The sequence below is a fragment of the Mobula birostris genome, chromosome 13, assembly GCF_030028105.1.
Source record: "Mobula birostris isolate sMobBir1 chromosome 13, sMobBir1.hap1, whole genome shotgun sequence".
NCBI classification, from domain to species: domain Eukaryota; kingdom Metazoa; phylum Chordata; class Chondrichthyes; order Myliobatiformes; family Myliobatidae; genus Mobula; species Mobula birostris.
In genome coordinates this window covers 89,875,255-89,900,244 of record NC_092382.1, presented here as the reverse complement: position 1 = coordinate 89,900,244, position 24,990 = coordinate 89,875,255, and the positions used below count along the sequence as shown (strand labels likewise).

Below are 24,990 nucleotides of genomic sequence, written 5' to 3'. Positions count from 1 at the left end.
TAGTATACATTTCAATTTTACACCAAAGTACTGAGTGCAAACCTAATGGCAACACCTTAAATTACCTTTCCACATGATTCTGAGTTGATTAGAACTTGCACCATTCCTTTGCTCAGCAAGAGAAAAAAGTTGTTTTCTCAGTGCATACAATGCTTTGACATTACCTATAGTATACATTTCAATTTTAGAACAAAGTACTGATTACAAACCTAATGGAAACATCTTAAATAAGCTTTCCTCATGATTCTGAGTTGTCTATAATTTGTTTCATGCCTCTGTTCATCAAGACAAAAAAGTTGTTTCCTCAGTGCATACAAAGCATTGACATTACCAATAGTATACATTTTAATCTTCCACCAAAGTACTGACTGCAAACCTAATGGAAACACCTTAAATTACCATTCCAGATGATTCTGAGTTGATTAGAACTTGTACCATGGCTTTGCTCATAAGACAAAGAAGTTGTTTTCTCTGTGCATACAATGCTTTGATATTACCAATAGTATACATTTCAATCTTACACCAAAGTACTGAGTGAAAACCTAATGGAAACATCTTAAATAATCTTTCCTCATGATTTTGAGTTGTTTATAATTTGTTTCATGCCTCTGTTCATCAAGTCAAAAAAGTTGTTTCCTCAGTGCATACAAAGCTTTGACATTACCAATAGTATACATTTTAATTTTCCATCAAAGTACTGAGTGCAAACCTAATGGAAACACCTTAAATTACCTTTCCACATGATTCTTTTCATATCTGTCATAATGTGGGCGCTGGGAGCGGACCCAAGTGTAAGGCACAGACACTGAAGTACAAGTAACAGGACTAGGTGAGACAAGAAAGCAAGGGAAGTGGGAAGGAAGGACGCTGGACATGACACAGGCCCTGGACGAGACAAGGATACAGGGCCTGGGCTAGGACTTGACTAGGATTGCAGAACCAGGACATGGAACTTGGAAATAAGAGCCTGGGCTTGGACTCCGAGCCAGAGACTGGACAAGGACCCAAAACCTGGGTCTTGCCTCTGGCTCGGACCCTAGAACTAGGCAAGGACATGAAATGGTCTTGGGAGCGCGTGAACATGGAACACAGAACCTCGGTCTTGGGAAAGCAGGAACATGGAACACAGAGAGAGGGCCCCTCCTTGGAAACAGGACATAGGGCCGGGACTCGTACACAGAATGCAGAATGCAACGAGACGGTTCCCAACACAAGGCAGCGGCAGACAGCTGGACCTACCTAGCGAAGGCGAGGACACAAAGACAGACCCCAACAGAAGGTAGCGGCAAACAGCCGGATCTACCTAGTGAAGGCGTGGACACAGAGACAATTCAAAACAACAATAGACAGTTCCTTATCTTGCTCCCGCGATGGAATTTGACAGCAGTGCAGGCGAAGGTTTCAGACGAGGCAGGGCTCCAGAAGAGGCAGGGCTAGAGGCAACAGAAAGCGGGGAAGGGATACAGACAACGGGTATGAACAGGAACAATCCAGCAGCCAGAGGCTGAATCCTGAAGGTATTTATGAAGCCAGCCCAAACGAGAATCAGCTGCCTCAACAGAAACTGGGGAAAACCGGAAAACTTGGAATAAGGAACATGGGCCGGATCGTGAACCCGAATGCGGATTTCACGGACCGGACCATGACAATAACAATACTGACTGGTGCCATCTCGGAATCATAATAAGGCTTCACCATGTGTACATGCACTAATTGGGTAGCCTTCCTTCTGTCAAGAGTTTTAATAACATAATTCAAAGAATCTCTGAGCTTCTTGTCGAGCCTGGAGGGAGTTATGGTGTTGAATACTGAACTGTAGTCCAAGACCAGTATTCTCACATAACATTCCTCTTTTCCGGATGTCTAAGGACGCTGTGTAGAGCTTTGGCTATTCCGCCATCTGTCGATCGGTTGTGTCAAAAGGCTAATTGTATTTGCAAAGTATTCCTACTCTCCCTGACTCACTATCTGCTTGTTGGGTAATTCACAGCATCACTAACAGGCGGAGCTTTCCGGGACCAAAGTGTAGACAAGAAGACGACAATCAGCAATTGTCAGTCAGAACAGAATGGATACAGGTATGTTCACTGAGTCTTTATAATTCAACCTCTGCCACGTTTGTGCATAATAGTTCAAATGGAGAAACCCTATACACATGTTAACAGGCAGATAAAAGTTTCATCAGGTCATTGATCCCACTGGTAAAGCGGCCTTGAGTAATTGATCAATCTAACAGATCCAGCTCAGGGACCTGACACCAGTAATGGTCAAATGACTCTGCTCACCATGCAAAGCTTCACCTGAGTGAAAGCAACAGGGATTCCTGAATTAGGTGGTTGTGCGTGAAACACAGGAATACAACAGCGGGCTTATGGATTATGTTAAAGTCAAGGGTCAGGGTCAGTTTCACCTCTAGACAGACCAGACGTGTAGGGCAACTCCAACTTTCATTATAATACTCAATGCCAGATGATAGGAACATTTCAGCGATTTCAGAGATTGTGTGATAACACAGCATTTCAGGCTTTGGAAGGGCAGCTATGAACATCCTGCGCGAAGGAGATGTGGGAGTATCCGAAATTTGATATTCTGTAGCCGAACCGAGAACATTACCAGCGTTGGGAATGGCAGAGAATCAGTAGACAGCTAATTGTAGATAAATGTTTGTTCTGTTTCGGTGTTTTAATACCCCAATGAATGTCTACGCTGTGGTCAAATGGTGAATTTGGGCTTTCCAAGTAAAAAAAAAGTAAGGAACTTCAATTCTGAAATGGCACAGGAAATATAAAACATCAGGAGACAAAAATAAGGCAATGCAATGCAATGTCAACGATGTGTCGGAATAAAGTGAATTCCACAGCATTTCAAGAGGGTAACTAGAGCGGGTAACACACAAACAAAATGATGGAGGAACTCAACAGGTCAGGCAGTATCTAGGGAGGGAAATTAATTAGATTAGATACATGAATTAGAAAATGTGCTCATCTGATTCAACCTTTTGTAATTGAAATTCTGTCCCTCCTAAATCTCTGCCCTCAAGTCTCAGACTGCCCTACCCTGAGAGAAGGACTGTGATCATCTACCCTATCTACACTTCTGATTATTTTATGTAGGTGTGTAAGGTCACTTTACAAGCTCCCATGCTCCAGATAAATCTGTCCCAGCCTATCCATATAGCAGAAAACCCAACACTCCAGTCCAGCAACATACTTGTAAATCTCCCCTACACTCTTTCCAGCTTAAACACGTCCTTCCTATAGATTAACAACTAGAACTGTACACAAAACTCTCTGAGCGAAACTTTACCACTGACTTGATGATGACGTTCATCATCCAGGGGATGGAATGGGACCCAGGGGACCGGGCAGGCTAGATCTGAGGGGAGATGGCAGTCACTGACCCTGGGGACGGGATAGTTTGCGTCTCAAGGTAATGGTCTGTATTTCACCCAGGGGACCCGTCAGTGTGTTGCACAATGAATGGAGAATGTGTGATCTAACGGACAGGACAGCGTTTAATCCAATGACTCGTTTGTGTGTGACACTGGAGACTGGCCAGCCTGTAACCCAGGGATATTTTTGCTTGTGGAAAATAATCCCAGTGACAATTCCCGATATAACCTGACGCTGTTCCATTAATATCCGCTGGCCACCAGTGTGCAAAACTACTGTGTTGCTAGAGATCAGTAGTGCTGTGACTATCCTGTTCTTTTTCTGGGATAGATGTGTCCAGTCACCGGCTTATCGGGATGATCACATGGCCGGAAGTGCGGTTCACATTCACCAGCACAGTCCCACTCCAAATCTGGTCAGCTAGAGTCTCAGCTCTACTACAGACACCTATGTGAATTCTTGTTCTGCTCAGCTCTCAATCACTCCAGTATAACCTGCAATGCATCATTTATTTCAGGTAGGAAACGAAATTGGTTATGGAGATTACACAAGAGATTCTTCCCAGGCAGCTCATCGGGAGAAGATGATCGGGACACGGGAAGCAAGGTACCAAAGCAGGATCAGATTGAGAGCAATGTCCCAATAGAATTCAGTCCGGCAGCAGAGGAAGGGGAGCAAAGTCAGCCCAGAGACAGTGGCGTCAGGAATACTGATCGGGACCCTGGAATCGGTACAAATGAAGCGACTGTCTGTCAGCTCGGAAGCTCATTAAACATGGAATGGTCAAGTCCCCAACAAGGAGCGGGTGAGTGAAATATGAGGGAGATGTGTTTGCAGATTGCGGCGGGGAGGAGGGTAAATTTGTTTCCTTGTTTGGAGGGTTGGTCAGAGGAGAGGGGGGATGTGTGGATGTGGTAGGTGTGGTGTAGTGGGAACTTGTTACCCCACTACTGGAAATGTAACATCTGCTGTGACGATTCCCAGGATGAGTGTTAGAGGATATGGAGCTGTGCGGATGAAGTGTATATTTATGGGATGGACAGAGTATCTCTGGGATGTGAGTATCATTGACATCCCCAGGATTTATTGCCCATCCTAAATGGAACTGGATGAGGGGGCGGTGTGTGTGTGTGTGTGTGTGGGGGGTGGATTTCTGTTAAATGTGGTCCTTCTGGAAAGTAACTTCCAGAGAATTGTTGTTTTGGAGTTTGGGAGAAATTCCGTGCATGTAGCTGAAGGCAGTAGTTCCGAGACATGATGTAAGTGCTGCGAAAGCGGTGGAGACGAGCAATATTTGGGTTGCTGTCCACTTTTTTACCTTTTTTATGTTCGCAGAGCCAAAGTTTACAATCTCTAACCTCCTGGCAGAAGGGGATGAATATCGACTGTACAAACTGACAAAATTCTACAGGGACAGACTGAAACAAGCGCTAGAAGGAGATGTTGAAACACTCAGTTGGATGTTGAGACAGGAAGGTCATTTCAGTGCACAAGAACATGAGGTGAGTGTATTTAATGTATCATCACGGAACCGCTGACATCACAGGGGACAGTGATCTAAGACCCCTGGCAGTGTGGAGGATCAGAGGGATCTTGTGGTCCGAGTCCATAGGACACTCAAAGCTGCTACGTAGGTTGACTCTGTGGTTAAGAAGGCATACGGTGCATTGGCCTTCATCAATTATGGGATTGAGTTTTAGATCCGAGAGGTAATGTTGCAGCTATATGGCCCTTGTGGCTAAAGAGATCAGGGGGTATCGAGAGAAGGCAGGTACAGGGTTCTGAGTTGGATGATCAGCCATGATCATACTGAATGACGGTCCAGGCTTGAAGGGCCGAATGGCTTACTCCTGCACCTATTTTCTATGTTTCTATGTTTATATAGGACCCTGGTCCGACCCTACTTGGAGTACTGTGCTCAATTCTGGTCGCCGCACTATAGGAAGGACGTGGAAACCATATAAAGGATGCAGAGGAGATTTACAAGGATGTTGTCTGGATTGGGGAGCATACCTTATGAGAATAGGTTGAGTGAACTCGGCCTTTTCTCCTTACTGCGATGGAAGAAGAGAAGTGACCTGATAGAGGTGTACAAGGTAATGAGAGGCATTTATCGTGTGGATCGTCAGAAGCTCTTCCCCAAGGCTAAAATGGTCGCCACAAAGAGGGCGTAGTTTTAAGGTGCTTGGAAGCAGGTACAGGGGAGATGTCAGGGGTAAGTTTTTTACGCAGAGAGTGGTGAGTGAGTGGAATGGGCTGCCGGCGGCAGTGGTGGAGGCGGAAACTATAGGGTCTTTTACGAAACTCCTGGATGGCTACATGGAGCTTAGAAAAATAGACTGCTATCGGTAAACCCTAGGTAGTTCAAAGATAGGAGCATGTTCGCACAGCTTTGTGGGCCGAAGGGCCTGTATTGTGCTGTATGTTTTCTATGTTTCTATTTGTTAGTCATGACCTGCCAAACATGAAGCCATGCTGACTATTCTTAATCACTCCACGTCTATCTAACTACTGATATATTCCATCCCATTGAATACCTTAAACATAGAACATAGAATAGTACAGCACAGTACAGGCCCTTTGGCCCACAATGTTGTGCCGACCCTCAAACCCTGCCTGCCATATAACCCCCACCTTAAATTCCTCCATATACATGTCTAGTAGTCTCTTAAATTTCACTAGTGTACAGTATCTGTACTCAGGCAGTGCATTCCACGCACCAACCACTCTCTGAGTAAAAAACCTTCCTCTAATATCCCCCTTGAACTTCCAACCCCTTACCTTAAAGCCATGAGCAGTGGTGCCCTGGGGAAGAGGTGCTGGCTATCCACTCTATCTATTCCTCTTAATATCTTGTATACCTCTATCATGTCTCCTCTCATCCTCCTCCTGTCCAAAGAGTAAAGCCCTAGCTGTCTTAATCTCTGATCATAATGCATACTCTCTAAACCAGGCAGTAACCTGGTAAATCCCCTCTGTACCCTTTCCAATGCTTCCACATCCTTCCTATGGTGAGGCGACCAGAACTGGACAGAGTACTCCAAGTGTGGCCTAACCAGAGTTTTACAGAGCTGCATCATTACATCGCGACTCTTAAACTCTATCCCTCGACTTATGAAAGCTAACACCCCATAAGCTTTCTTAACTATCCTATCTACTTGTGAGGCAACTTTCAGGGATCTGTGGACATGTACCCCGAGATCCCTCTGCTCCTCCACACTACCAAGTATCCTGCCATTTACTTTGTACTCTGCCTTGGAGATTGTCCTTCCAAAGTGTACCACCTCACACTTCTCTGGGTTGAACTCCATCTGCCACTTCTCAGCCCACGTCTGCATCCTATCAATGTCTCTCTGCATTCTTCGACAATCCTCTACACTATCTACAACACCACCAACCTTTGTGTCGTCTGCAAACTTGCCAACCCACCCTTCTACCCCACATCCAGGTCGTTAATAAAAATCATGAAAGGTAGAGGTCCCAGAACCGATCCTTGTGGGACACCACTGGTCACAACCCTCCAATCCGAATGTACTCCCGAATCCGAGTTACTTTCCAGTAACTTTCCCACGACTGGTGTCAAGCTCATCAACCTATAATTTCCTGGTTTATTTTTAGATCCTTTCTGAAACAGCGGGACAACTTTGACTATCCTTCCATCCTCTGGTTCTGCTCCTATCAAAGGATGATTTTATTTTCTCTGCTTGGGGGCCCCGGCAATTTCTACACTTGCCTCCCGCAGGCAACTCCTTGTCAGGACTTCGGGATTTATCCACCCTGATTTGCCTCAAAATAGAAGACTCCTTATTTATAATCTGTATAGAGTTCATGAAGTCGATGCAGTTTGGCCTCACTTCTAAATACTTTGTCCATCTCCTGAGTATATATAGATGCAAAGAATGCATTTAAAATCGCCCCCATCTCCTTTGGCTCCATGCATGATTTACCATTCTGATCTTCCAGAGGGCCAATTTTGACCCTTGCAATCCTTTTGGTCTTAATATGCATGAGGAATTCCTTGGTATTCGGAATCACCTTGTCTGCTTTAGGAAATTCGTGCCTTATTTTGGCCCTCCTGATACCCTGATTAAGTGCACTCTTGTATTTGTTCATGCTGACACAACTATATTTCTATGTTATGTTGACTGTTGTGTATACTACTTATTATGAGTTACTTTAAACTGCACATTGCACATTTAGACGGAGACGTAACGGAAAGATTTTTACTCCTCTGGTATATGAAGAATGTAAGTGATAAAGTCAGTTCATTCAATTCATGTCATCGAGGTCAGGGGACCTCCACACAAATCATGGTTGTAAGAGTAGGGCTGGGGCTGCATGTCTCTCATTTAAGTGAATCCCGTCATTACTTTTAAGACTTGAGTTATGAGCATGATGGTGTCGCCAGTATTTGTCCCAGCATGTTACCCCTGCAACAGCTGAAGCTAAACATCATGCAGGATAGGTGGTTCTGGCATCAAATTATTCAACATTATGTATCCATTTGCTCCATCAGAATCTGTCTGCAGTCTGTGCCATCTGTTGCAGATGCTGAATTTCAGCAACACTGATAGCACCTCCCAAACCTGCAAATCCATCAAACCAGAACTAGGCAGTGAATATGTTGCTCACTGCCATCTGGCGCATCCACTTCAAGTCTTAGCTCACCCTGACTTTGGGAAATCTCACCATTCCTTTATCAGCACTGGGAATTAATCCTGGAGTTCCCCACTGATCGCTGCGTGATTTATCTTCATCAGCAGTTATAAATTGTTACTTCTCAGCGGACAAATAGATATGAAGAGTCAACAGTGTGTTTGTAATGGTAGTTATTTAGCATACATTTTCAGATATGATTCCCACCCGTATCTATCCCAGGCCACGCTAAATGCCAGTTGATATGAATGTGGCCTGTTCTGATTAGCTGCATTAAAGCTTCTGAGAATTCAGTTTTCTCCTCGTGTGTGAGATTCGGACCTGCAATCTATTTTTTTTTTGCTCCCTCGGTCGCCCTTCTATTTTTGCTTTTGTTGTTACATGCCAGTTTACTCTGCTTTGTTTCCACATAATTTCGTCAATGCCGACTTCATCAGGAATGTCCCTGGATTTTTTTTTCATTGTATGAAAAAATAACACTCATGGAAGTCTTCGTTGCACTAATCCTGAAGACCTATGGCTAAATATGTGGTGTAGGTTTTATATCAGCAGTTGTCGTGCCAGAAGAAAATATCAAACATATCAAGTATAAATTATTGAATTTATCCAATTCCTATTAAAGCTACAGGAGCTGACAGGATCATGTGAAAACTCTTCATGACTTTCTGTCTGCTCGACTATAAATACATTTTTTCCTTTTATAGAAGGTCATTGAACTGACCAAGAAGGAAAAGCGGACAGAATGTTCCAGACTCTTCCTCAGTTTGGTGATGGACAAAGGCTCCCGGGCCCGGAGGGCGATGTGGGAATCCTTTGTGAAAAAAAGGATTGTATTACCGAAGTTGGACAAAATACTAGGGGAAATCCAGGAGCTCGGTATGTTAAAGCCACGCACTGAGCACGAAGGCACATTGAAATAAACAGTTTAAATTATTTTAGCTCTATTTTCATGGAATTACTTTTTGATTTAAACAGGCCCTGATCCAGAGGAATACATGAGCATCGCCCGAGTGTTAGCTGAGTTACCCACTCAACTGATAAGTGAGTGATGATCACTTCTTTATATGTTATCTGTCTGTGTTATCATTAAAAATAATGCAAGGGCAAGTGACGTGATCTTTCCTGAGGCCAACATTGCTGTGGGTGGGTCAGAGTTTGAAGTCGTTTTGGACCGTCAGGCTTGGGCTAGGGAAAGTATCTGGTAAGATTCTGTTTTTGTTCTTAATTCTTCATTCCTCATCTGTTAGGGCATAGGAGTAGAGTGAGAGTAGCTCCAGGGGCAGTCTTTTGTACTGCGCTGAGAGGTGTGAGTTTTCGGAAACCTCCAGACTCGTACATAACCACAACAGCACAAGATGCACCCAGCTACAGTGCAGGAGTCTCAGCTTGAGGACCTTTTGGCTCATACCGGAGAATGAGGAGGTGATAGATACGAGCTGCAGAGAGGGTGCAAGAGACAGGAGGCTGGGGGACTGTCAGGAGAAGGAAAAGAAATGCACGACTAGTGCAGAGTATACTTGCGGCCGTTCCCCTCTAAAATAAGTATACCACTTTAGATACTGTTGAAGAGGATGTCTAACCAGGGGAGAGCTGCAGTCACAGGGTTTCTGGGACCGAGTCTGGTGTTGTGGCTCAGAAGAGGCGAGAAGTGAAGAGGAGTGCAGTGGTGATAGTAGATGCCATAGTCAGAGGAAAATAGACGAGATTCTGTGGGCACGATAGAGATACACAGATGGTACGTTGCCTCCCAGGTGTCAGAGTCACAGATGTCTCAGAATGGATCCATAGCACTCTAAAGCAGCCAGAAGTCTTGATACAAATTGGAACAAATTACACAAGTAGGAAAAGTGAAGAGGTCCTGAAGAGAGATTTTAGGGAGTTAGGTAGAAAGTCAGGACACCTAGGGTAGTTATCTCAGAGCAAGAGTAGAATGAATTGAAAGGTAAATTTCAGAGGAACTGGCGCAGGAGGCGGGGGTTCGACTTGCTGCTTGATCCTAACCCAGCTCACATATTTTCTATTCTCCATTGCGCGGAAGATACATAAACCTGAAGGTATATATATCTCAGGATCAAGGACAACTTTAATTCTGCATTTCTAAGACTATTAAATGGTCACATTCTATGTTAATATGAGCCCTTATTGTAGTACATATAATAATAATCAATTTGTAAAGTAAGTTTATTATCAAAGTACTTGTACGTCAGCATATGCAACCCTGAGATTCATTTTGTTCCTGGTATACTCAATAAGTACAATAACCATAATAGGACTGCACCTTACAGGTTGGACAACCAGTCTGCAAATGACAACAAACTATGCAAATACAAAATAAATACATAATAATGAATATATAAGCGGATCCATACGATGTGGGAACAGTTCAGCGATGGGGCAAGTGAACTTATCACTCTGTTTGAAGAATTATTTGTTGAGGGGTAATAAATGTTCCTGAACCTGTTGGCATGAGTCCCTGAAGAGGTTCAGTGTTTTAAATGAAATGTAAAGCAAAGTCTCAGCTCTTTTCTCCATAAATGTGAAAAGGTGGTTTGTTGAAGAAGAGCAGAGAGGTTCCCGCAATTTCAGCACCACCAATCCTTTAACAGCACCTTGTAAAAATAACACCTGACCATCTGATCAATTGGGTCGTTCATCTACTATTTAAATTACACTTCTTAAAACAGTGTTGCATTCCATTGGATTGTTTTGTCCATGTTGTTGATGGGTTTTCTTTCCCTGTTTTGCAATTAATACGAATTGATTCAGGAGCAGCTTCCTCTTCAATGTTAGCATTCTGAAGAGTCCATGAACACGACGTTGCTAATCCTCTTTTGCGGTATTTAGTTCTTTCATTTCTTATTGTCAATTATACTAGTTTTTATGTCTTGCACTGTACTAGTGCCACAAAACAACAAATTTCATGACAATTATTAGATATAATAAGGGGTATTCTGATAGTTGCAAACCACTGGCATAAAACAACACAGCAAATGATCCCTTCGGGATTTTTATTCACCTGATTTATGAAGGAAGACGGAGTTTATACTTGCTGGAATTTAGACATTTAAGATTAGATTTCAGTGAAACATAAGATCCTCAGACATCTTAATAGGGTGCATGTGAGGGGAGTGGGGAGGATGTCTCCTCCTGTGGGATTATCCAGAAGAAACATCTACTCTTTAATATTTTTAAACACTCTATATTTGAAAGAGGTGAGATAATAATAATTACTTTTTAATAATAAGATAATACGTATCTCTTACCTAAAGGAGAAATCACAAATAACCCATCAAAATAGCCTTCTATTATTTTACAAACTAAACATGAAATTGTAACATCATGCATCTTGCTACTGATCACCACTCATTTAGATAACCAAATTACACTTACAAAGAGCAGAAAGTATGCCGTAAGGGTATGAAAGGCTGTAAAGAACAACTGAGAGTTGCTAATTCAAGCAACCAGGAAAAGCAATAAATCTTTCACTTTGTTACATTGACTATCAAAAATATTCAATTCTGTCCCTCACCCTTTGTTAATAGAAGTTCGTAATATACACAAATACACCCAACACTTGTGAAATTCCCACAATGTGTGATGAAGCATTGACGTACTCTAATCTTTCTGTCTATTCACAATCAAAAAAAGAACAACCACCATTAAATAAAACAAATTATTTCTCAGGGCGACTCTCTGAACCCACGGTGGTCTTGCCTGGTTTTAAATTTGCTCTCTAATTTACTGAGCTGTATAAAGATAGGGTAAAAAACTAGCAAAAAAAAAAGACAAACAGATTATACCCTGTGTTGGTTTAAAAGTTCGTTTAAGGAGAAGAGACTTCCTACTTGCATACTATTCTGCTGACAGATATACAGTTTCTGGTAAATACAATCGAAGATTTCAGAGAATGATTGCTGCTCCAGAGGGATATTCAGGATTGTTGTGTTCTTCTGCTTTCGGGAGACTTGGATATCCCTGTCATTCTAGACGCAGTAATACAGCTCGCTGATGTCACATTTATGAGATGCGATTGATGAGTCTTTCAAAGGCTGAGGAGTTGGAGCATGCCTCATTGTTCACTCCTGGTAGTGTAAAAACCTGACAGTTCTAAGCCAGTCCTGCTCTCTTAACCTGGAACATCTCGGGCTCAACTATCCTCCATTTTATCTCTCATAGGATTTTTCAACCATCATCTCGGTAGCGGTGTATAGCCCACCACAGGGCCGTATTCAACACTCTCTATTGAGTGGTGCGACAGGCATCAATAAGCTGCGCACCCCGATGTCTTCCCCGTCGTCTTGGGGAATTTTAACCGAACCAGCTTGAAAAGATCTCTAAATAGTTATTAAAAACATCACTTCTGGAACCAGAGGAGCAACACATAGGACCACAGTGATACTATCATCATCTCACTTACCGTGCCATCCGACGTCTGCAAATTGGAAAGTCTGATCACCTTCTGAGTATGGGTAGAGTCTAAAGACCACAGCACCAGTGGAGAGGACCAATAAGGTATAGATACAGGAGACACAGGAACACTTACTGAACAACTCTGAGTCCATAGACTGGACTGTATTCAGCGTTTTTCCTCAAGTCTTAATGAATACTCCCCAGTTATCACCGACTCCATTAAAACCTATGTGGATGAGTCTATGCCTACCAGAATATATTATACATAGCTGATTCAAAAACCGTAGATGAACCAGGAGATTTGTCATCGTCTGAGGAAGGACTATATTGGTGCATTAAAGTCTGATGATCCAGGACTGTGCAAGAAGGCCAGGTATGACTTATGGAGGATTATCTCAAGAGCAAAATAACAATTCTGATTGAGGTTGGAAGCATAATCAGATGCACGTCAACTCTGGCAATGTTTGTAGGCCATTATTTCCTACAAATATCAAAGATACAATGAGTTGCGGAGATGCTTCGCTCCCAGTGTGGATTAACACCTTTTACGCACGCTTTGAAATGGAGAATACAACTACTGCAATGAGAATCTCTGCTGCATCCACTAACCCTGGGATCTCTGACTGGGAAGCCGATCTCGGGAGGTCTTTCAATAGGATAAATGCTTACAGGGGGACAGGCTCCAATGCTGTACCTGGTAGGGCTCTGAAATTCTGTGTCGACTTACTGGCATGTGTATTCAAAGATATTTTCAACTTCTCATTGCTCCAATTGTAAGTTCCCACCTGCTTTAATAGGGAAAAATCATACCAATTCCCAAGAAGAAGAAACATACCAATTCCCAAGAAGAACAGGGTGAGATGCCTTAATAACTATTTTCCCGTAGCACTCAGTTCCACGATGATGGTCTTTGAGAGGTTGATTATGGCTTGAATCAACCCTTGTCATTCGGACATAGACCCAATGTAATTTGCATATCGCTACTATTTGTCTACAGCGGATGCGATCTCAGTAGCTCTTACCGCGGCCATGGATCACTTGGAGGATAATAATACCTGCAACACACACAAAAAATGCTGGTGAACGCAACAGGTCAGGCAGCATCTGTAGGAAGAGGTACATTCGACGTTTTGGGCCGGGACCATGTCTGACTACTACTTGATACGATCACTCGAACAGGTACGATCAAAAATCTCCAAAACCTGGGCCGCTGACCTTCCACTGCAAATGAATCGTTGACTTCCTCACCAAAAGACCACTGTCTGTACGGAATGGAAATAATATCTCCACTTCGCTGATAATCAAGACTGGCGCAACTTAATGATATGTGTTTATCCCACTGTTCTTTTCTCTCTGCATCCATGATTGTGCGGCTAGGAACAGCTCAAGTAATATCTCTGACTTTGCTGATGACACAGCTATTATTATCAGAATTTCAGATGGTAATGAAAGTGCGTGGAGGAGCGAAACATTTCAGCTTGTTGCGTGGTTTCGCAGCAACAACCTTGAGCACAATGTCAGTAGGACAAAAGAATTGATTTTGGACTTCACAAGGATTAAGATGAGGTGGCACACACCTGTCCTCAAAAAGGTGTCAAGATCTCTGAGCATCCTACTTGGTTCCAAGATTATCTACCTTCAGATCATTCAGCTTCCAAAGAAACCTCTCTCTAGTAATGGTAACTTCATACACTCGTGATTCCTGAATACCTGGAACTTCCACCGTACTGCTAATGTCTTCCACATGAAGACTGATGCAAAATACTTATTCAGTTCGTCCACCAATTCCTTGCCCCTATTAGTACATCTTCAGCATCGTTTTCCAGCGGTCTGATATCTATTCTTGCTTCTCTTTTATGTATCTGAAGAAACTTCTGGAATCCTCTTTTTATATAATTGGCTAGCTTACTGTCATATTCCAGCCTTACCTTCTTAATGATTTTTAGTTGATATTTATTGATATTTAAAAGCTTCCCAGTCCTCTCACTTCCCACTGATTTTTGTTCTGTTATGCTTCCTCTCTTTGGCTTTGACTTCCCTTGTTAGTCACGGTTGTTTCATCTTGATTTTAGAACACTTCTTCCTCTTTGGGATGTATATATCATGTGCCTTCTGAATTGCTCCCAGAAATTCCAGCCATTGCTGTTCTGCCGTCATTCCTGCCCGTGTACTTTCCCAATCAATTCCGCACAACTCCTCACTCATGCCTCTGTAATTTCCTGTACTCCACTGTAATATTGATACATCTGACCTTAGCTTCTCGTTCTCATATTTCAGGGTGAAGGCAATCATATTATGATCACTTACCCCTACAGGTTCTTTTATCTTAAGCTCTCTAATCAATTCCAGTCCATTGCACACTACGGAATCCAAAATAGTTGATCGCCTAGTGGTCTCAACCACAAGCATTCCAGAAATTCCCCGTCTTTGAATCCCACAACAACCTGACTATCCAATTCTACCTGCAAATTGAAATCCCCCATGACTATTGTAACATTGTGCCTTTTAACATGCATTTTCTATCTCCCGTTGTAACTTGTCTATCACATCCTTACTACTGTTTGGGGGTCTGTATATAACTACCATCAGAGCCTCTTTACATCTTCAAGGCCCGATGCTCCAAAAAGGCACATCCATCATTAAGGAACCCCATCACTCATGCCATGCCCAATTCTCATTGCTACAGTTGGGGAGGAGGTACTGGAGCTTGAAGATATTCACACAACGAACCACTTCTTCCCCTCTGCCGTCAGCAGAATACAATGCAACCGATGGGTGAATATGAAATATATAAGTATTGCCGATATCAACAAACAATGAAAACACCTCATACTACAATAAAGGGAAATGTTTCATTGGAATTTACTTCAATGCTCAAGAAAATCTGCGAAACAATGGTCAAAATGTAATAAACGCTTTCGCTATACCTATATTAACATTCTTTTGGCACAGTATCTTGGTCTGTTACCGATCTGGAAACTTACAAAGAAAAAAAAGACTGAAATGAAATGTTTTAGAACACATTATGTGCACTCGAACGCACTGAGATTAAACAATAGCCTATAGCTTTCCTTTGGACTTGGAGGCAATTTGATGTGGCAGGGCTGAGGCCGAGAGTGAGGAGAATCCCAAGGTCCGATTGACTTGTGCACCAGGCCGAAATGGAAAAACTGGATACAGGTCCCCGGAGTATATCGAAACGATATAACCCTAAGCCTGGACAGCGTTCGAGCATCGGGCCGAATTAGAAATGTTGGGTACAGGCCCCGCTGCGTATTGAGGTGACAGAACTCGATGCTTGGAAGGCACTGGGGGCCGGGTCGAAATCGAAAAGTCAGGTACAGGACGATACCGGTATCGAAGTGAGTGAACCTGGTGTTTGGACGATGATTTAAGCTCTTTGCCAGACTGATAAAGGTCAGGGTATCAGGGTCTGAGGCTAGAGAGTAGGGCGGCTGAACTCGCTGCTCCGTGAGCTTTGCTCGGCTGTAAGGATATGTGGTGTGGATGTACTCTGTTTGATGAGTTTTAGATCTGATCCCTATTTGTTTGATTAACATTTCTGCATATTGAGTGTTTGGCGGTATGGTTTTTGTACTCGCTTATTTGGGGTTTCTTTGTTTTGGGGACATTCTTGTGGGGACATGTCGAAGGTCATATTTGTAATCCGTGGACACCAAATGTACTTTGAGCTATCAACTACCTAGGACAGAAGGAAGAAGAAGATTAACAGACAGAAAGCTACTGCACAACAGTCAGATAAAACATCTAAGCATATATTTTCATCAGTAAATAAAGGAGTTCAGCACACCATGCACATATATGCAATTCTGACAATACGTCAATATCACTAAACAGAAATGAGCGCACAACCCAGAACAAAAAAAAATCACAAGGGAAGAAAAAGATAACGATTGGAAGAGCATGTCCTTCCATGGAAGACATCGCCACGATCTGAGCAGACTAGATGTTGACAAGAACGGCTGGCTCGGAATTGATGGTTTCATCCCAGGAACAGAAGGATTTCTTATGGCAGCACGGGACCAGGTCGTTAGCAAAAAATATCTAAAATACAAAAACAAAAGAGCAGCAAATTCAAGATGATGAATTCAGACAAAGCCAAGAGATACAATCCAACACATTACATGATCTTGCAGCATTGATTAATTACAGTGGAAAGCATCATTCATCAAAATATTGCTTCACAATACACTCTCCTAAAAGACACCATACCTCACTATAAATACAAGCCTGATTCAGTTTTAGAATCTGAGTCCTTCAAATTAAACTATGGCTGATCCACCATTACAGATTGGACAATGTATAATAAACATCCAGGATAAAAAGGCAAGAAGAACTTAATAGACATAACCATTCCAAGCACATGTAACATACAGAAATCAATTGTCAAAAAACAATAGAAATCTGCTGGATTAACAGAATGAATTGAAAGACTATGGAGCACGCTGTCCCAGTAGTAATATCTGCAACTGGAATCATCTCAAAGTCACTACATAATAACATTAAACAATTAGTTCTACAAAGGAATATTTATGTAAATCCACAGAAAGCCACAATACTAAACACCACTAGAGTAGTCCGGAATTTCCTATGAACCGAGAGATGAGTGTGTTTGGCTTGCCTGCACCTCGGATAAAACCATTTTGAGCTGAGAAAAAAATAAATAAATAACCTATTAATAAAGCAATTTATATCCAGCCGATGTAGCTCAACTGCATTACAATCGGATAAAGTGCAAACTAGAAAATAAAAGACAAACTGAAGGTTCAATATAAAGGTTTTGCACTAGTGTTTAAAAGTGACAGCCTCAGTCTGCATCCTTTACACATTAGTAGCAAATATCTGCGGCTACCCAGTTTAAATAAATAAATAAACAAACAAACACACACACACACACATATACATATTTCCCCGTACTGTTCTGTTCTCTTTTTCCTTGTACGACCTCATTGCACCGATGTGATGAAATGATCTATTTGAATCTCATGCAGAATTGTTGTCTATTGTACCTCGGTACATGTGCCAATAATAAAGCAATTTACCAATTTATCGTTGTCAATAACACAGTGCCTCACAGCCCTGCTGTCAGTGATCACTACCAGTTGCCAACACTTCACTAAGCTCTCCGACAAACACGACGTCCATTACTGAGACGCTTCTGGTCTCTCCCATTCATGAATATTCATTTACTTTTTTCCAGCCCTCCTCTATCACTGAAATTGAAAACTACCAGCTTTCTTTCTTCTCATTCCATTGGGTTATCGTTACAAAACATCACTCTGACTCTCTCCTCAGATGCTGTCCGAATTAAGTATTTCACGCGTATTTTGCTCCTGTTTTGATGCAAGAGCAGTGGACACCAGTGATTCCCCATTGTGCAGCTTTGCGAAAATGCAGTGTCCTGCTTTCCATATTTCCACACCAGATCAACATTAACATCGTCAGTTAATGATACAAACAATGTTTTAAACATAGAGAAATGTTGTTGTGTCGGAAGTGCAATCAGGATTGCAATAGGATATCAGGGGAATGTTCGCCTTCACAAGTAACTAGTATCAGAATATCAGTATTGGATCATTTCCGGGACATACATTGCTGTTAGTTCCGGTGTCTTCGACCAGTATTTTACTTTCTGTCATAATATCCATGGACACATTGAATTAGTTCATGTAATCCCAAACATTGAATGTTGAAATGCAGTTATAACGTTCTTTGTCAGTTGAGCTATTTAACATTTTGACAATGTTCTCTGTTCCCATGGAAGATGTTCAACAGAAACACAAGGAGACTCTGCAGGCACAAACTGAAACACTGAGAGTGAACACGATCCTGATGAGGGAGAAGGTGAAGGTTTTCCAGCTGGTTGATCGATACGCTGAGCTCACGGTCATTTCTACTGTTCGAGATCGGAGACTGGTGGAACATGAGCTGCTGGCAAGAGGCAGAGACCATGAGGAGTGGAGACAGAAACATCTCCGGGGAGAGCTGGAAAAAATCCAGACAGATCAGTTGTTCCAGAGCAGCTTTTCCCGGAGTAACTCCAAATCTGGGATTTCAGCAGCAGTGGCCGGAGTCGCCGGGAATCAGGAAAACAACAATGGTACAAAAGATTGTTTATGACTGGGCCACAGGGAAAATATACCAACAGTTCCAGTTTGTCTTCAGTTTCAAGTTCCGGGATTTAAATGCCATAAACTGCAGAATAAACCTGAGGGAACTGATTCTGGATCAGTATCCGTACTTTGGGAATATCCTGAGAGAGGTTTGGAAGAACCCAGAGGGATTGCTGTTTATATTCGATGGTTTGGATGAATTCAAGCACAGAATCGATCTTGTTGACAATCAGAGAGACACAGAACCCAAGCACCAGTGCCCAGGTCCCAAGTTGAAGTGTGAGGTGTTGGACATTGTGTACAGTTTAATCCAGCACAAGCTGCTCCCAGGGTGTTCAGTACTGGTGACCACCCGCCCCACTGCGTTACATTTATTGGAAAAGGCTGAGATCAGTGTCTGGGCTGAAATCCTGGGATTTGTTGGTGAGGAACGGAAGGAATATTTCATCAGGCACTTTGAAGAACAGACAGTGGCAGCAGCTGTTTTCAAACACGTGGAGGAGAACGAGATCCTGTACACCATGAGCTACAACCCCTCCTACTGCTGGATCCTCGCTCTGGCACTGGGCCCCTTCTTCACACAACGATTCAGGGACACACAGCGGGTTCCTAAGACCATCACCCAACTTTACTCCTACTATATTTACAACATCCTGAAAAACCACGGCACTGAGATTGAGAACCCCCGTGATACGTTACTCAGGGTTGGTCAGATGGCCTTCAGAGGAGTGGCCGAGAAGAAGATTGTGTTTACAGATGGAGATTTGATCAAGAACAATCTTCAGCCTTCCCTGTTCCTGTCTGGGTACTTGATGGAGCTTTTGGAGAGAGAAGGTGCTCCCCGGTGTGTGATGTACACATTCCCACACCTCACCATTCAAGAGTTTGTCGCTGCACTCGCACAATTCCTGATCCCAGATCGCAGAGATATTATGAAACTCCTCACGGAAGCCCACAACATGACAGAAGGGCAATTTGAGGTATTTCTCCGTTTTGTTGCTGGTCTCTCCTCCCCAATGACAGCTTGGAGCCTGGAGGAGTTTTTGGGTCCATTTCCTCAGGAAACAACCTGCCAGGTGATTGACTGGGTGAAGGAGGAGGTTAAACGCAAGAGTGGGAGCACAGAGTGTGAAGAAGGTAAAAGGAGCCTCCTGAACACATTGCACTACCTGTTTGAGTCTCAGGATCGTTGGCTGGCTCAGGCCGCACTGGGATCTATGGTAACACTTCCGTTCAGTGGAATGACACTGACCCCCATTGACTGCCTGGTCCTGTCTCATGTCATCGGACTCTGTGATACCATAAAACTCGACATCAGTGATTGCCACATTCAGTGTGAAGGAATCCAGTGGCTGGGACCCGGGCTGCACAAGTGCCAGGAGTTGAGGTAACTTGATTTATCTCTCACTCTGAACTTTGAAACTGTTCCATTGTGTTGTTTCAATGTAAAGGGATTTGGGTAAAACTGTAGTAAATCGGATTGTGAAGAATTGTGACAAATGCAGGGGATCGGTCAGTAATTCCTCAAGGACGGGAGGATTCTGTGGTTCCTTGTGAAGGGATGTTGGAGACTTCAGCAGATGAGTGAACAGTGGCCATTGGTTTAATGGTAGTGAATTACAGGAATGACCGTGTTTCTTGCTCCCTGAGACACGTCCATTGACAATGTTCCTTCTGACTGTTACTGACACCCAGACCGACTCTGACTGTAGCAGGTGGGTCAGAACTTCACACCCTTTCCCGGTGAGTGACAAGAGACCGTCAGCAGACTGTCCAAGTGAGAAAGAAAGAAATACCATTGGGAGATTTTCCTCCCCTACCCTTCCCCGTGTGTGACTATCACCATCAGTCCACCTGTGTGACTGTGGTCACTACAAGAAACCCAGACCCCATGGGATCATCTTCTGTTCCAAATTTGGGCCTCAGTTCAGACCCACCTTCCCGTACAACCTTTTTCTGTATCATCCTATCTTTTTGGACTCTTACCCATTCTCCTTCCTCCTGTCAGATCTCTCTTCCCCATTACCCTTCCTCCTGCAGGTTCTGTCTTCCTATTCTTTTTCCTCAGGTGGGATCTCTTCCACATCTCCCATCGGAACTTTATTATTCACAAACCTTGTCGTACTGGGGACGCTGAATGCGGACCCTAATGCAAGACACGGACACTGAAGTACTGGGAACTGGACTGGACACGGACTAGGAGCTGGGACAGGAAGACTGACTTGGGCTAGGAAAGCGGAACCAGAATGAGGAACTGGGAACCAGGAGCCTGTGGTTCGACTCCGAGTCAGAGACTGGACAAGGACCCAGAACCTGGGTCTTGACTTGGGCTCGGACCCCGGAACTAGGCGAGGACATGACGAGGCTAGGGTTCTTCGAGGCTAGCATTCTTTGAGGCTAAGATACTTCGAGGCTAGGGTTTTTCGAGGCTAGGCTACAGGACTAGACGAGGCTTGGGTTCCTCGGGGCTTGAGTTCCTCGAGGCTCTAGGACGTGGCTTGGACAGGACGAGGTTCCTCCAGGGCAGGATGAGGAACCTCCAAAGCAGGACGTGGCTCTTGGACTAGGCTAGTTTAGGCTCTTGCGTACGGAGCCAGGACTCCTCCTTAGAGCGCAGAGCCGGGCCCCTTTCTAGGATGCAGGGCCGGGCCCCTTTCTAGGATGCAGAGCCGGGCCCCTTTCTAGGATGCAGGGCCGGGCCCCTTTCTAGGATGCAGGGCCGGGCCCCTTTCTAGGATGCAGGGCCGGGCCCCTTTCTAGGATGCAGGGCCGGGCCCCTTTCTAGGATGCAGGGCCGGGCCCCTTTCTAGGATGCAGGGCCGGGCCCCTTTCTAGGATGCAGGGCCGGGCCCCTTTCTAGGATGCAGGGCCGGGCCCCTTTCTAGGATGCAGGGCCGGGCCCCTTTCTAGGATGCAGGGCCGGGCCCCTTTCTAGGATGCAGGGCCGGGCCCCTTTCTAGGATGCAGAGCCGGGCCCCTTTCTAGGATGCAGGGCCGGGCCCCTTTCTAGGATGCAGGGCCGGGCCCCTTTCTAGGATGCAGGGCCGGGCCTCTTTCTTGGATGCAGGGCCGGGCCTCTTTCTAGGATGCAGGGCCGGGCCCCTTTCTAGGATGCAGGGCCGGGCCCCTTTCTAGGATGCAGAGCCGGGCCCCTTTCTAGGATGCAGGGCCGGGCCTCTTTCTAGGATGCAGGGCCGGGCTGCTCTCTAGGACGCAAGGCCAGGATGACTGTCGAGGGATCTGCCGAGGATTCAGATGGGGACGATCCAGCACCGGATAGGGTGAGGCACATGGACTGGATGAGAACACGAAGCTTGATTTGGTCTTTGGAGACAGGAACTTTGGAGCCCTGTACTTGGAACTCAGGAACATGGAACAGAGAGCCGGGACCCCTCCTTGGGAGCAGGACGTAGGGCTGGGACTCATACACAGCACACAGTGCCAGTACCCCCTCCTTGGGAATGGGACCAAGGGACGGGTCTCTTTCTATACACAGAACAATGAACACGAAGAGACAGTAAAAGATGGGTAGCGGTAAAAGACCAGACCTAGCTAGCGAAAGCGCGAACACAAAGAGGCAATTCCAAACAATGATAGACTGTTCCTTACCTAGACACAGCAAGGCCCCTGACTTGCTCTGGTGGTTGAACCTGACGGCATTACACATGAGGACGCAGGCCAGCTTTCAGGCGAGGGTTGGAGGCTTCAGGCTTCAGGCAAGGCTTCAGAAGAAAGGAGAAGGGAACGGAACAGTCCAGCAGACAATCCCTGGTTTGCAGAAGTGTTTATGTGCCAGACCGAAATGAGAATTAAAGCACCCAACAGAGCAAGGAAGAAAACAGGAAAAGCCGGAACAAGGATCGATGGACCGGACCGTGAACCGGAATGCAGCCTTCACAGACCAGACCATGACAAATCTTCCTCACTGTGGGAATTTCTCCCACATTTCTGCCCTGCCTCTTCCGGTGCTCTCAGGTCAGTAACACTTTTTTCACCATCTGGGAATGAGACGGATTGTGTGGAGTTTACAGGGTCACACCGACAGACTAAATTACTGATATTCGGTGAATACCCTAGAGCTGGGCAGTGAGGGACATTCACAGTGATGGGAACTCCAATCAGTGATTTACTGAAGGGGTTAATGTTTCCTGAACTATCTGAGTGAGAGAGGTTTTCTCAGACCCACGGTTTGAATCACTTTGTTCATCAATTTGTCTGTTTGTTGTATAACTTGGGGCGAATGAGCTGGGAGATTCAGGAGTGAAACTGGTGTCTGCGGCTCTGAGGAACACGGAGTGTAAAATCCAGCAACTGTGGTAAGTGCCAGACTGTGTGAGGATGTGTTTACAATCACTGGGTGTCTGACACTGAACATTAATGTGATCAGTAAATGTATTTCTGATAATCACTGGGGATCTGTACCGTCTCCTGTCTCTCTGTGTCCTTCACCCTCTTGCTCTCTCATCTCCAGGCTGTACAATGTCGGTCTCACAGATTTTGGTGCCGAGGATCTCGTCTCCGCTCTCAATGCAAGCCGATCACTGGTGGAGCTTAATCTGAGTGAAAATGAACTGCGTGAATCAGGAGTGAAACTGGTGTCTGCGGCTCTGAGGAACCCAGAGTGTAAAATACAGAAACTGGGGTATGTACCAGACTGTGGGAGATTGTGTTTACAGTCACTGGGTATCTGACACTGAACATCAGTAATTGCATTACTAATAAACACTGGTACAAATTACTGTCTCCTGTCTCTTTGTGTCGTTCACCTTCACTCTCTCTCATCTCCAGGCTGAGGGATGTTGGTCTCACAGATTCTGGTGTCGAGGATCTCGCCTCCACTCTCAGTACAAACGCATCACTGACAGAGCTGGACCTCAGTGTTAATAAACTGGGAGATTTCGGAGTGAAACTGATGTCTACAGCTCTGGGGAACCCAGAGTGTAAAATAGAGACACTGTGGTAAGTACCAGACTGTGGGATATTGTGTTTACAGTCACAGGGTGTCTGACACTGAACATTAATGTGATCAGTAATTGTGTTGCTGATAAACACTGGGGATTTGTACCGTCTCCTGTCTCTCTGTGTCTTTCACCCTCTCCCTCTCTCTTCTGCAGGCTGAGGAAGGTTGGTCTCACAGATTTTGGTGCCGAGGATCTCGTCTCCGCTCTCAGTACCAACAGATCACTAACGGAACTGAACCTGGGAATTAACTCCCTCACAGACCAATCAGTCCCCGCTCTCCGTCACCTCATAGTGACCCTCCCGAGTCTGGAGAGGATCCGGTGAGTCTTTGTGTTAATGTTTAATGTGATAAAATATCAGGGATATTTGTCTGCGAGCGTGTTGAAACATTATCCCCAGTCCGCTGTTACTGACACTGTTGTGTAATCTGTTTATTTCATCTCTATTCTTCCATCTGTTTCAGACTGGTGGGGAATCGGTTCAGTGAGACCGGGGAGAAGGAACTAAGAGCAGGAGCACAGACCCGGAATGATAGTGATCCTTTGAACATCTGAGTGTGTGAACATCCCGTTCTTATGGTGACATTTTGGCCGATTCCTCGTCTTCCCCTTTAATGGCCGCGCCCAGGTTTGATTCCCAAAGATTCTAATGGAACTGGCTCTAGACTCACGCTTACACGAGGAAATCTGCAGATGCTGGAATTTCAAGTAAAACACATAAAGTTTGCTGGTGAATGCAGCAGGCCAGGCAGCATCTCTAGGAAGAGGTACAGTCGATGTTTCGGGCCGAGACCCTTCGTCAGGACTAACTGAAGGAAGAGCTAGTAAGAGATTTGAAAGTGGGAGGGGGAGATCCAAAATGATAGGAGAAGACAGGAGGGAGAGGGATGGAGCCAAGAGCTGGACAGGTGATTGGCAGAAGGGATATGAGAGGATCATGGGACAGGAGGCCCAGGGAGAAGGAAAAGGGGGAGGGTGGTGTGGTGAACCATGTATATATGTTGTAACTCAGTTACCTGTCTGGACACACCCCTCTGCTGACTGCCCCTGTGGCTCCTCCCACAGAGTCCTGTATAAAGGTGTTCGCCTTGCCCCTCCCTCTCAGTCCGGGGGCAGACACTCACTGTGGAGGTCGTATTGTCCAGCGAATAAAAGCCTTTCAGTATTTTACCAAACCTCAGTCTTTTGGCGTAATTGAAGGTGCTTCAGGTGGAAAGCCCAGAGGATGGGCAAGGGGTATAGTGAGGGGGACAGAGGGAGAAAAACGAGAGAGAGAAAAAGAATATGTGCATATAAATAAATAACGGATGGGGTATGAAGGGGAGGTGGGGCATTGGCGGAAGTTTGAGAAATCAATGTTCATGCCATCGGGTTGGAGGCTTTGCGACTTTCAAAGCGGTCCCGCAGTGATGTATTTCCTCCTCCTGTCCATGCCGT

General features: G+C 44.6%; 1 protein-coding gene across 1 annotated transcript; it reads left to right on the top strand.

Annotated features, from left to right (window-relative positions):
- Positions 1 to 1,370: 1,370 nt before the first annotated feature.
- Positions 1,371 to 24,100, top strand: LOC140208039 (NACHT, LRR and PYD domains-containing protein 3-like). Its single transcript, XM_072276568.1, is given in 13 exon segments — positions 1,371 to 1,473; positions 3,910 to 4,197; positions 4,728 to 4,894; positions 8,753 to 8,924; positions 9,024 to 9,089; positions 18,244 to 18,554; positions 18,556 to 19,979; positions 22,822 to 22,908; positions 23,064 to 23,234; positions 23,381 to 23,551; positions 23,707 to 23,874; positions 24,018 to 24,062; positions 24,064 to 24,100. Coding segments are annotated over 13 exon segments (3,210 nt in total).
- The last annotated feature ends 890 nt before the right edge of the window (positions 24,101 to 24,990 follow it).